Here is a 14781-nt window from a genome sequence, read left to right on the forward strand (position 1 = left end):
AGGAATACCAACAAAGCTAAATGCTTAGACAGATTATTATTAGTACTATTGCTCTAATAGATACACACGAAAGATACACACGAATACAGCAGGCAAGATACTGTACTATCTAAATATACCGTATCTACACTACAATTCTCAACTGAAATGTGGTTATATGATTTTTACCACTGGAGAATTATTATTATTTTCCCTACTACGCAGGATAGAGAAAAAAAGTGTCCTTAAATGCTGAAAAATAAGAGGCTGTCTATAATAATTTCTGTCAAAACTACGCTGGGGGCTTGAACTGCAATATTATTGGGATATATGAATTTGATTATTAACTTTCACTCCGAGCAAGTGGCCGTGCGGTTAGGGTCATGCAGCTGTGAGCTTGCATTCGGGAGATAGTGAGTTCGAACCCCACTGTCGGCAGCCCTGAAGATGGTTTTCCGTGGTTTCCCATTTTCACACCCGGCAAATGCTGAGTCTGTACCTTAACGACGGCCACGGCCGCTACCTTCCCAATCTCCCACCCTTCCGTCGCCGAAAACCTTCGATGTGTTGGTGCGACGTTAAACAAATAGCAAAAAAACTTTTACTCGATGAATAAACGAAGGTACAAAGTACAAAGTATGCTGGGAACAGAGACTACAAATTACCAGAATAAAGTAATCAGCTGATTTTTGTATTTGTTTACACAACTACTATGTGCATGTACTCTTTGATCTCGTCGGAATGCAGCAACAATCATCAACAATCCAAAGACTGTTGAGTACCGTAATTATCCAGTAACATACCGTGTATTCTCTTTAACTTCTTATTAAATAGAAGTTTACAGGCATATCGTGTTATTTAATTTAATGAATTATTACCTTCAAGATAGTTTGAATGGATATCCATACAGAATACCGATACTGTACCGGAAAAGTTGCAGAAGTTACATCTGCTTATGATAATCTGCCTTGGTAAGTATTATACCAACGAACCTACAGATATTTGAAAACATTTATTTTTAAAAATTAAAACTTAATATCATTACCTAAAGTACTTCCTAAAACCTAAATTCGAAACAAGGTACACCTAGCTAGTCTATTTAACCTAGAAACTGTAATCTACTGAACAACAACTGAACTACTTGATATAAAATTCAAATAAATATCACTACTCTCAATTTCTACCAAAAAGTACTAAACACTAATGTATAAATAGCACTAAATGGATCACACACACAAAAAATTAAGCAATTTCAATAGGTTTTAACTACTTTATCACTACAATAATGTAAGAGCACTCTCAACAGCTGACCATTCACAAGTGCATCCAACAATCCAACCACTATTACTTGAACTGTATTTAACGGTAGTCCTCTCATTAGTTCTGTTTTAGTTTTAATTTTCTCTTCCGTAGTTGGCATACCTTTTAACACAAGGACATGCTTCTGACGACAGCAGGCCTAAGCGCATTCCTTTAATTCCATCCCCTTACCTCCCCTGTTCCGTTAACCACTCCCTTCACACACATAGCTGCTAGAGCAAACCCAGGTCCTCTTTCAGCCGCTACTATCTTGAAGGAAACCGTGAAACAATTACCAAGAGCTCTTAATGTTTGTCACTGTAATGTGCAGTCTTTGCTATCCCAAACGCGCATGGATGAATGCTGTTTTCTTCACGCCACTTCCAGCAAATGCCCCAGCTCAGTTGTTGACATGGACGAGTATGTCCTTCTACGAAATGACCGCGAGGGTAAAGGTGGTGTGGGGGGTGGCTGCTTATGTTGCCAGAGACCTCAACCCTCAAGTAATTAGCAATTCACCTTCACAGTATGAACGTAAACCAGAGTTTTTGTTTGTAGAGGTAACGCAGTTTAGAGCAAAATGCTTGCTAGGAGTGGTTTACAAGCCTCCAAAAGTAGGATATTTGACCGGCCTTGAGACTGAAATACTAAACCTTCTGCCAGACTCATCATCATCATCATCATCATCATCATCATCAATGTCCCACTCCAATCGCCTGGGTGTGGTTAACAAGCCTCCTTCACCCCTTTCTGTCCTTCCACTTTTTATTCCCCATTAGTTCTGCCACATCCAATCCAGCTTCTCTAATGCCTGTCCAAATCTGATCCATCTACCTTCTTCTCCGTCTTCCAACCGGTCTCTTTCCCTTAACTTTTCTATCCAATACCCTTCTTGCTACCCGTTCCTTTCCCATTTTTTTTACATGTCCGAACCATCTCAGTCTTGCTTTCTGTATCTTCTGTACTAATGGTTCTATGTTTAACTCTTATCTGATTTTAATATTTTGAATTCTATCTCTTCTTGTCTTTTTAACCGATGTTCTTAAAAATTTCATTTCTACTGCTTGGATCTTACTGTCTTGTCTCTTATTATTTACCAGTGTTTCTAGTCCGTATGTTACAATTGGTATGAAATACTGTTTATATAAAGTTAATTTCGTTCTCTTGGGTACTTTGTTATCCCACAAAAGCTCTCTGACTTGATGATAAAATGTTGTTCTTTTACTTAGCCTGTTATTAATTTCAGGGTTGATTTCATTTCTTCCATTAACAATACTACCCAGATATGTAAAACTGTTCTACATTCTCTAACCATTTTTCATCTATGTTCACTTGGCTTCTCTTTTTCTCTTTTCGACATTCTCTAACCGTTTTCCATCTATGTTCACTTGGCTTCTCTTTTTCTCTTTTCGACAGTGCATGACTACAGTTTTCTTTTTACTAATTACCATTCCAAACTCCTTCAGATTTTCATTCCAAATGTCCAGTCTCCTTTGTACTTTCTTTTCTCCCTTTTCTGCCAGACTATGAACACATTATTATAATGGAAACTTCAACACAAATTCGTTATACAGTACTGCAGCTTCAACTTGACAGTTTCGTAATATTTTCGAAGCGTGTAACATGACATTTTTACCCCTCAGAGCAACCCACCACACTGATTGCAGTCACACACTACTCGATCTAATAATAACAAACAATTCAGCGAAAGTTCTGCAACATGGACAAACACTGGCTCTGGGATATAATCTACCTGTCCTACCAATTACAAAGCCTGAAACCAAAGACGAAAATATTATCATTCAGGGACCTCAGATGAATTGACGCAGATAAATTAGAAGATGAGCGGGCGAGTTGGCCGTGCACGTAGAGGCGCGCGGCTGTGAGCTTGCATCCGGGAGATAGTAGGTTCGAATCCCACTATCGGCAGCCCTGAAGATTGTTTTCCGTGGTTTCCCATTTTCACACCAGGCTGTACCTTAATTAGGGCCACGGCCGCTTCCTTCCAACTCCGAGGCCTTTCCTATCCCATCGTCGCAATAAGACCTATGAGTCGGTGCGACGTACAGCCCCTAGCAAAAAAAAAAATTAGAAGATGCTCTTTCCATGCTGTGGATGGAGATAAATCACGCCAATATCATCATCATTTCCCTTTATCCAGCTGTAACCGGGTAGGGGCAAATATGGTTCCTCTCCACTTTCTTCGGTCTTTCCACCATTCCTCCTCCAACACTGTGTCCTAGTCCAGGTTTCTTTCTATAATACTGCATTGGATTGTATCCTTCCATCTCAATCGTGGTCGTCCACGGCCTCTCCTTCCTTGGATTTGCATTTCCATCACTTTTTTTTTTGGCATTCTTTCGTCACTCATTCGCTTTATGTGCCCAAACCATCTCAGTCGGCTCTTCTCTGTTCTATCATTCATTTTTTCTACTCCAATTTCTTCCCGGATTTTCTCATTCCTTATTTTGTCTCTTCTACTCTTCTGTATCATACTCCTCAAGAACTTCATTTCGGCTGCCTGTATTCGACTCTCATCCTTCTTTGTCACTGTCCAAGTTTCTGCTCCGTAAGTTGTTATGGGTATGTAATACATCTTGTACATAGTATCCTTTGCTTCCGTTGGCACATCTTTGTCCCATAACATGTTTCTTACACTATGATAGAAACAACTTCCAGCATGAATCCTTTTACTAATCTCAGCATCCAGTCGAGCATTCTCCATTAATTCACTCCCCAGGTATTTAAACGTTTCCACTACTTCCAGGGGCTTGTCTGCAAGTCTAATCTGACCTTTCCCTTCTTTCTCCCCTCTAGTCATAACAAGAGTTTTACTCTTTTCTACACTTATTTTCAATCCACATTCTTCGATCTTCCCATTCACCATATTCAACTGTTCTTGAATCTTCCTGTCATCTTCTCCCCAAATCACAAGATCATCTACAAACAACATCATGTTCATTTCTCTTCCTCCATATGCTGCTTTTGTTGTTCTCATGATGTCATCCATTACTATTGTAAACAGGATTGGTGATAGAACACTTCCCTGTCTCAGCCCACTAGTTATTTTGAACCAACCTGTCCTGCCAACTTGTGTTTGCACGCAACTACAACATTCCTTATATAATGCCATGATCATTTTTATTAATCCCTGTCCAATTCCTTTTTGCATCAGACTGTCCCAAACTTTTGTCCTAGGGACACTGTCATATGCCTTTTCAATATCAATGAATGTCATCACCATATCATTCCCGTACTCCCAATGCTTTTCCATTAGTTGTCTCATAATGAAAATGGGCTCTATTGTTGACCTTCCACTTCTGAATCCAAACTGATTTTCCTGTATCTGCTTCTCAACCATCAACCTTATTCTACTTTCCAGTATCCTTTCCATTATCTTAGCAACATGGGGTATTAGAGTAATTCCCCTGTAGTTCTTCAAAACTTTCTTATCACCTTTCTTGAAAATTGGGATGATTATTCCTTTTTGCCAATCCTCAGGGACCTCCTTATTCTCCCAGACATTCCTGAGAACCCGCTATGTCCACTGCAGGCCTACAGCTCCAGCTGTTCTTATCTTCACTGAAGTTTCATCTATTCCAGCAGTTTTTCCATTCTTCATCTTTCTTACTGCCATTTCAATTTCATTCATTGTAATTTCTTTATCCATTTCTTCATCAACTAATTACCTTTCCTGGTCGTCCATTGAATGACTCATCAGTTCTTATGTTCAGCAGCTTCTGAAAATATTCTCTCCATCTATTTCTTATTTCTTCTGGCTTTGTTAATATTATGCCACCTTCGTCCTTCACAAATCTGGTGTTTATTTGATCTCTCTTCTTGTTTCTTAAGATACCATACAGTAATTTCTTGCTGCCCTGCATATCATCTCTCAATTTCTGTGTGAATAAGGCCCAGCTTTTCCTCTTTTCTTCCTCCACTACTTTCTTGGCCAAATTCTTTGCCTCCACATATTTTCTTCTACTTTCTTCAGTCTTAGATGTTTTCCATGCTTTCCATGCTATTTTCTTTTCCTTCACTTTAATCTTTACTTTATCATTCCACCAGTGTGTCTCTTTGTCTTTCACATTTCCTGATGTTCTACCACATACCTTTTCTGCACATCCAACCAGTGCTTCCTTAAATCTTTTCCATTCATCTTTAACATTCCCCACTTCCGTCCTGGGTACCAAGGGTATTATTTCCCTTCGAAATTCTTCTTGTATGCTTTTCTCCTTCAACTTCCATACTTTAATTCTTTTCTCTCTTCTTAATGGGGGTTTTTCAATCTTTCTGACTTTCAATTTTCCTATCACAAGTCTATGATCTCCACCAAAGGCTTCTTCAGGCATGGCTGTTACATCTAAAAGGTTCTTCCAGTGTTCTTTCTCTATGATTATATAATCAATCATGGTCTTTGTTCGTCTGTCTCCCTAACCATACCTTGTAATCTTCTGACTGTTCTTCTTCCTAAACCAGATGTTTCCAATAATCATTTGATTCCTCATGCAAAAATCCACCAACAACTCGCCTTCTGGATTTACATTTGCATATCCAAAGGGCCCTACAACATCTTCCTTTCCTTGTCTTTCCATTCCAACTTGTGCATTTAGATCTTCCATCAATAGCACTTCCTTATCTTCTATCTGTCTCTCTACTTTCTCTAAGAAGTCCTCTAGATGTTCCTCTATGCAACCAGTTTGTGGGGCATGCAACTGAAATAGGTCTTTCACGCCATTTTCAAACTGGAGTCTCATCATCATCATCATCATCATCATCATCCTATCGCTGACGTATTTTGTATATTCCACATATTCTTGGATTTCTTTTCTAAGTATGATGGCCACTCCATTTTTTGCTTCAGGTCCTCCGCTGTAATACAGTCTGTATCCTTCTCTCAGAGGAATCTCCCCTGTACCCCTCTTCTTGGTCCTGCACAGTCCAAGTATGGCTATATCTTTTTCTATCATGAAGTCAACCAGTTCTTCTGTCTTTCCTGTCAGTGTCAGTACATTTATTGTTGCAATCTTGATGTAGTTTGGTGGCGGTTGCCCATTTATCACAGTTCCCCCAACACCTGACGAGCTGTGCGTCGCTTTTAGCAGGGGATGCCCTAACCTTCTCCGAGGCACCATATCTGATTTGTCCATATAGGCTATTGTTACGATGGGCTCGCCACACCCAAAGGCATTTTATACCTACTGCCAGGTTCAAAATTAGGCCGCCCCTAACATGGAGACAGACGCCTTTCGTAGCTGCTCCTCTGGAGTACAGGCGCTACGGGTTTGCCCCTTCCATCTTCTCCACCGTACCGAAGTCCACCTTCTCCGCTGTAGATGCCGTTGAGGTCTTCACTTATAACCCTGAGCTGGGACCCATACCAGATGTTACACCGGGTCAGTGTGCTCCGGGACTCGCATAGGCAGAGGCGCCACTCCCTGGGTAGGGCTGCCTCCGAAGAGGGACCCTACCTGCTACCTAGATCCTAGATCATGCCAATAATGTAGAGGAAATGGTTTCAACATTTAATAACCTAGTAACGCAACTCTACAATTGGCACGCCCCAGTGTGTACAGGAAAAGGTTTCAGTGCTACTTTTTTTTTTTTGCTAGGGGCTTTACGTCGCACCGACACAGATAGGTCTTATGGCGACGATAGGACAGGAAAGGCCTAGGAGTTGGAAGGAAGCGGCCGTGGCCTTAATGAAGGTACAGCCCCAGCATTTGCCTGGTGTGAAAATGGGAAACCACGGAAAACCATTTTCAGGGCTGCCGATAGTGGGATTCGAACCTACTATCTCCCGAATGCAAGCTCACAGCCGCGCGCCTCTACGCGCACGGCCAACTCGCCCGGTCCCAGTGCTACTAAACCGTGGATAAATTATGAAATTTGCCACTTAATGGCTAAACTAGACACTGCTCATAGACGATACAAACACCACCCAACAGAAGAGAACCACCAGGCTTGTAAAGTACTGTGTAATAAAACAACCTCTAAAATTCGAAGCGCTAGACTACGTTACACCCATAACTTGAGTAGACCTGACATATGCCCTGTGACGATGTGGAAATCTATGAAATATTTTGGCATCAATAACCAGAAATCTAACGAACTAAACGTTTTTTTATTTTTTTATATTTTTATTTACACGTTTCATCTTGTAATATCTATATATTAGTGAACTAAACGTTCACGTAGATGAATTAAACGACCATTTCATCTCACCAATGGGAATTAAGCCGGTCGTGAAAGAGAAAAGAATTAATATATATGATAATACACCATCTCCACACAGAGATTTTACTTCAGTCACGTCGCACCGCAAGAAGTGATTGACTCAATAAAATGCATCAAGACCAAGGCTGGCAAGAATAATATAGGCCACGAAATGCTCATGAAAATTTTCCACCACATCAATTATCCGTTGGTGAATATCTTTAATTATTCACTGCAACAGAGGACTTACCCGGAAATATGGAAAATGGCCATAGTTCGCCCGCTCCCGAAAATAAGACTGTCAGTGGATGTCGGTGACTATCGACCAATTAGCATCTTATGCATATTGTCAAAAGCTTTAGAATTCATAGTTCACAAGCAGATTACCAACTATCTTATTCAACACAATCTCCTCGATATCTACCAGCCTGACTTTAGACCGAGACACAGCAACTGCAATGCATTAAAAAATGTGACTGATGACATAAGGCAAGCTAGGACAACAAACAACTGACAGTACACGTGCTATTGGACTTTGGTAAAGCTTTCGACACTGTTGACAGAGACATTACCAAATTAAATAGTTTGAATTTCTTCATGAGTGCACTCCAGTGGATCAGTTCCTATCTCACCGGTCGCCGGCAGTGTGTACTTAATAACAACAATAAATATTCAAACTGGCGTACGGTTGACGTAGGAATACAACAAGCATCTGTACTGGGCCCCTTATTTGACTCTTTGTATATAAATGGCATAGCTTCCGGATAAAAACACTGTAAATATCACTTACACACAAATGACTTGCAGATATATATACACAACAAAATTGAAAACCTACACTCAGAAACACTTCACCTGAATGAAGACCTGATGACAACTTATGGGCCAAAAACCACGGATTAAATAAACCCATCAAAATCCCAGGCAATAATTATTGGTTACCCTAAATTACTTTGCAACCTCAATCAAACAGCATTACCACAGTTGTCCATAAGTCGTACTCCCATAAGTATAGCCAAAATGTAAGAAATCTTAATATAATATTTGACAAACATCTGTCCTGGTCTGCCCAAACTATATCTGTGTGTAGAAAAATGTATGGAACGCTTCACTGTCTCAGTAAAATCAAATTCTCTTTCCCTTTTAAACTAAAGAAAATTCTTGTTGAATCATTCGCATCACCTCATTTTGATTATTGCGATAGTTTACAACAACCTAGGAGTAGACTGGGGAAGGAAATTACAGTGTGCTCAGAATGCTTGTGTAAGATTTATCTGTGGACTTCGTTACGCTGACCATGTCACACACATTCTCACACACGGCTCGGGTGGCTTTGCCTGCAAGAACGACGCACACTTCATACTCTTTGCTTTTTGCATAATATTCTTAAAACTACCCAACCAGCCTATCTCTGTGATCGCTTCAAGCTCCTCTCCACAGACTATAACAAAAATACCCAATCCTGCACCACCATGTGTTTATTCCTTCCTGTACACAGAACAGCAATCTACACAAAATCATTCACTGTTACCACAGCCCGACGATTGAATCTCTTACCAGTGGACGTCAGAAGCATGTCCAGCAGCTCAGCTTTTAACATGCCTGTGTCGAAAACTAGGTAAACATGCATGAACCATCAAGTTTTGACTTGAAAACACTGCCTCCTATCACCTCTTCATCATTATTTCCCTCTTCCTTTCACAGATCTTCTTCTTCCTCTTCATCTTCTTACTAATCCTTCTCTTCACCTCTCAATTGAAGGCGATATTTCGATGTACTGTAGAAAGGTATATATTTTCTAAACTTTCTCTTAAGTAGAACCTGCACTACTCATTATTGATATGTTTTTAATGTACTCTACGTATGACGTATATTACATAGACGATAAAAAGTGTGATTGCTTTTATTAATACTATTACTATTATTATTGTTAATATTGACATATTATTGTCATCAGTAGTTATTAACAACAGCTGCCATTGATGCTTTCACGGCCCATACTTAGACATGATGTAGGCTTTTGGGCTTATGCCATATTTTCTTGACATGGCATAAGCTCAAAAGCCTATATCATGTCTATTATTAACAGTGTTCTAGGTTAAGACTGGTTAAGTGTAAGAAATGGAGTACATCCGTAACTTTGCCAGAATAAATAAAACATATTATTATTATTATTATTATTATTATTATTATTATTATTATTATTATTATTATTATATTTTTAATAATTAAGTCATGAAAATTACTTACCTTCAAAAATTCCTCTGGAGCTAACAGTATATTGGCCTGTATAATGTAGAAACAAGTTCGAAGATTCTCAAAACTGAATTCTGAAAAAAAAAAAAAAAAAAAATTAAAAATTAACTATTAACAATAAATTTTTTATCTACCATGGCAATAAAATTAGCAGACAAAATTTACACCCTAATCAATGGACATGCACCAACTAACATTAACAAGAGGAATGACGCAGAAAAAGCAATTCTCATTCTCAGCAACATGGCGGTAAACAGTGATTTAGTTTTTTCTCCGAGTGGTGATATGTTTGGTAATAATATGTGTATGAAGTGCAATAGATCTATTCACGGAAGTAATGCTAGTCTTAATAGTCTTAATGCTTCTTATGAGTGCGTATTTAAGAATACGTTTGGTAGCGAAGTGTCGGATCCGGTAGACGATCTCGTTTCCGATAACTTCACTTTGGACTCTTCGCATTTAAGGTTCAGAATAAGAGATCTGGAACTTGAACTCTCATCCAAAGATGAAATAATTAAAATGTTATCAACAGATCTAGAAAATGCTCTGCTGGAATTGAAGAACTTTAAACAAAATAATGTTGAAATGACGAGACAATACGAAAATGATTTTAAAGAGGTTAAGTCGAAAAATGTTAGGCCTAACCGGAAACATGTTGCATTTAAAGATTCTGTAAATAGTATTATAGTGACACAAAACAGTTTTCAAGCATTAGAATGTAATGATCATGAGGCAATCAGAGAACATGACTCAGCTCCAGTGTCGAAAAGACAAAAAAAATCCCGTCGGTGACTGGTACGTAAACAAGCCCGTACAGTAATAGTGGGGGATCGATAAGAAATGTTGGACCCGAAGTGGAAGAGGGAATTGCGTACTGCTATCCAGGCATACGAGTGGGTCAACTTGCTGAACATGTAAACAGTGACAGTGACCCGCGCTATGTGTAATGCTACGCGAACCAAGAGAGGATTTAACCTCAAGGAGCTCCAAAGGAGTTTTATAAGAGGTCCCACAAACGGAACAGATGTCGATCCCCACTATGACTGCTAGTGAGTACCTGACAATGACTATCTGACTGTGTACATTGTTACCTATGGAATTTTATTACCTATGTAACCTAATCATTGTGTATTATTGTGTGTATGGCCATTGGCTGCAATAAATTATTATATAATCTCCAAAATTGAGTATTACTTTCCTGTGATTACTTGTGATATAACCAGTGTATATATCTGTACATATTTTTCTACTTATACTCCATTGAACTTTCTTTTCAGTGTGTTTTGTTTTGTTTATTCTTCTCTACTATTATGTAAAATGGTATTACCGTTAATAAAGTATTAAATTAAATTAAATTAAATTAGAGCCAATTAGACAATATTCTCCAAAAATCCCGACAAATCATGTCAAAAACCTCATAGATGACTTTAGTGTGCAAATTGGCAAAGAAGAGAAATATAAATACTGGGTAGGCAAATGGTCTGGACATAAACAGACCAACTGGAATGGTATGTGACTTGCTGAGATCTGCAGAAACCCTGACATATTTTTCATATCAACATTTTTCAAGAAAAAACCCTCGCAAACCGAAACTTGGATGTCACCTAATCTATTACTAAGTGAATAACGAATAGACCATGAGATGATCTCCCATCTAAACACAGTAGAAATCATGAACCTTGAAGTCCTTAATGGAATGTACCTAGATTCTGATCATTACCCACAAAATCTACCCCAGACATCATTCCAGAAAAGAGAAAATTCACTCAGAAAGCTCCACACCGAAAGTACAATGTACAGAATATAAAACATAATGAAAAATTAACTCAAGAAGCACAAATGAGGCAGTCCGTTCCAAAACTCGTCTTATCCACCATAAGTGATTTTTCAGGAAAAGCGAAAATCCTGTAATTTTTGTAATATAAGTCTCACCTGTTTAAATGTATTATGACGCATTTAAGTCCAATGTCATAGGGTCGTCTTACTGAAGAATTATAAATATAATTAGTAGAACGTCAATAAATTACATTTGTATTTTGGATAAGACAAGTTTTGGAGCATCCAAAAAAATCAAAATATATTACCTCACACAACTTATTTTAAAATAAGAAAAATGAAAGAATTGAGAACATAATGTTGTAATAAAACTCACCGGTACACTAATACACTTTTTTGCTACCAGTATAATGATATTAACTAATAAATTAAACACAGCAGTGTGCTTTATCATATTTACATCCTATCCATAGTATTTGGAGAGAATTCGTCCTTTATAGGCTACACTGCACTCACAATAGAAGTAACTTGAACAATAAAACATCACTTTGTTGTTAAACTCTCAAATCTGTTCCCTCCTCTTGAGATCCATCACAAAGAACTTCTGTTTCTTCAACAAGATTGTTTTCATCTACAGAAACTGAGGTGAACAGATTCTTATAAAAAGAAAGCAACTCATTCCTTTCCCAATCCATTCCAAAATGCTTTTCAAGCAAACTTTTTACTTCCTTTACTTTGGCGGGTTTCAAGTTTACTCCTGGCAATAATTCAGGTGGCATTAGCATATCTCGCAGGCATTTTCCCTTTTTCATTACCGATTTTCCTAAACTGATGTCTGAGTTGTAATGAGGTTCTCCCCTAAGGGTGACATTTTCCAGTGAGTCTTTGCTAATAACAAATCGTTTTATTGAAGAAAATTTAAAGTGCCAAGATGCAGGGTTTTTTATCATATTTTCAGCAACCATTTTCCAATTGTTCACCGAGCAGTCTCTGCCAAACTTGAAGACTTCAGCATGTTTGCTAAAGATGTCTTCATATTCTGCTGGATTACAGATTATAGGGCATTTCTGCATATCTCTCTCTCGACTTGAGCAAATACCCTGTCAGAGGGCAGAAATGAGTGGCCTGTCATAGGAAAGACCAATTCAACACTTTCTAAATTAGGCGGAGCTGTGTGTGTCAAGAAATATGAGCAAACTGCAATCATTGTAGAATTGCAGTTCTGTCCTCCGCAGCCATCCACACAAAGTCGTATAGTTCTGAAGTTTGACAAATCAGTTTGTGATAACCGATGGTAAACTGCAGATGACATTTCATTAGACCCCTTCTTGAATTCATGCTCCATCCATGTGTATATAAAAACATTCTCCTTTGTCAACTTGGCATGTGAGGTACCCCTCGCAATGGTAAAATTATAGGTGTACAATTGACGACTGTAATAGGCAATTTGATCTGGAACTTTTGGATTCACAAGATTCTTTTGGCAGTCAAATGAAAATTTTGCCATACTGTTCCTTTCTTCTTGGAGCTTTTTCAAAAAAGCTGCAGCCCTTAGTTTGTGTACTCTAAGTTCCAAGATTACGTTCGAACTTTCAAGTTTAATTTTCTCCTTGAGCTCTATGCACTTTGAGCAAGCATCAGTAACTGGTGTCCCGAATCCTATGTTGTAGCAACACGTAAAAATTTCATGGAAGAACCACCGCTTCACCCTGAGTTTTCAGGCGATTTGTTGTTATACATTTTGTAAAGCTTAGCGACGCTTAAATTTCCGGGTAGATACTGTCTGACCGGTGACTTTCCGTGGCAATAGTGACTTTCACAACACTGCAAACTTTCAATGAAACATTTCAGGGAGTGCCTCTTTTCAGTGTACTCTGGTTTAAACCTAGCTCCTCCCCTCTTTTCTGTTGGAAGTTTTCCTGTCGTGATGTGATTTCTGGCAATCCTCTGAACCTGATCTTTGCTGACATGCAATACATTCAAGAATGTCTTTTGGCAGACGTGAATGTGAAATTGTTCTGTATTAGCAAGTTTTATATAGTACTGAACCTTTTCTTGAACTTCCCTCCTTGACAGTTCTTTCCCTTTTGGGCTTCTCTATACTCAGATACTTTAAAATGAATGTATCTTGTTGAATCTTATTGTTACATTCATAAAAGTTTCCATGAAACTGCTGAATGTCAATCATCCGCAATTTACGACATTTGAAGGTTGGACCATTGTGACTACATTGTGGGTAGTCTGGAGGACTAGTAGGCCCATGCCAAATCAAATCACTTCTCATTACAGTGAAACCTCATTCCTTCCTCATACGTTTTATTGCTTAGAGTGATAACATTTTACGCAGCCCTGAAAGCATTCTTTGTCCATCCCTTGTGGAATGTGAACCTCCCTTGATCTCTTGTCTAGGCCACAGGACGAAGTTTGCGAGATAACAAGCAGATAGCTTGACCATGAAGCTCGTCGAGTTTGTGAATACTATAACACCTTGTTCCTATGGGTTTGTGTATTCAGTGTTCTGACAAGAAAGTTGAGATGTAGAAGAGAAATTGTTATATCATTAACTAATGAAGACAAAATTAAAATACTTCCGTAGACAAGATTGTTCCCTGCGGAAACATGTTATGAGGTTTCACTGTATTTTAAAAGTAGCAGCTCTCAACTGAACTATTAGGATGTAACATTCATAGCATACCTATATTTTTTTCCTTAGTTTTTCTCCATTAATCAGAATCACTCTTCCTTCTTCTCCCTTTACCTTCCGCAACCGGAGCAATATTTTCCGTCATCTTAATTCACACTGTTCACACCACAAAACTGCATGAAAGACTAACACAGTTCAAGAACAACTCAAAGAGTGGAAAGACTGGCATAAAACGTGGGTAAGTTGTAGTGTGAGTCACGTGCTGAAATTATCCTTTCCTATTGGTTGATTGTATGAGGCGAGGGCGCCGTGTATAAGGCAAGTTATGGAACAACAGCCCAAGTTTAGTGACAGATTTATATGGGAAAGGTGAGTTTTGGTGCTTAATTTCATGATAGAATTATCACAAACATCACCTCTAACTCATTTAAAAAAAAAAAAAAAAAAAGACAAGTTTTGGAACGGACCGCCTCAAATATTAAATCCACAAAATTGGCAACAACTTCAAGCAGGACTCATGAAAGCAGCAGAAAATATAGCACCTCAAAGCAAAATACAAACACCCACGGTGAACAAACGAATGTGATAAACTTATCAAAATCAAACAATAA

At 38.5% G+C, this 14781-nt stretch overlaps 1 protein-coding gene across 4 annotated transcripts in view; it reads right to left on the minus strand.

Annotated features, from left to right (window-relative positions):
- LOC136858420 (importin-11) overlaps positions 1-14781 on the minus strand; it is a 403457-nt gene that overhangs the window by 80061 nt on the left and 308615 nt on the right. For all 4 annotated transcript variants that reach the window (XM_067137950.2, XM_067137948.2, XM_067137949.2 and 1 more), the window contains exon 14: positions 9745-9824. In XM_067137950.2, the coding sequence (XP_066994051.1) occupies positions 9745-9824 (80 nt within the window). The remainder of the gene's footprint in view (positions 1-9744; positions 9825-14781) is intronic.

Source organism: Anabrus simplex, chromosome 1, assembly GCF_040414725.1.
Source record: "Anabrus simplex isolate iqAnaSimp1 chromosome 1, ASM4041472v1, whole genome shotgun sequence".
NCBI classification, from domain to species: domain Eukaryota; kingdom Metazoa; phylum Arthropoda; class Insecta; order Orthoptera; family Tettigoniidae; genus Anabrus; species Anabrus simplex.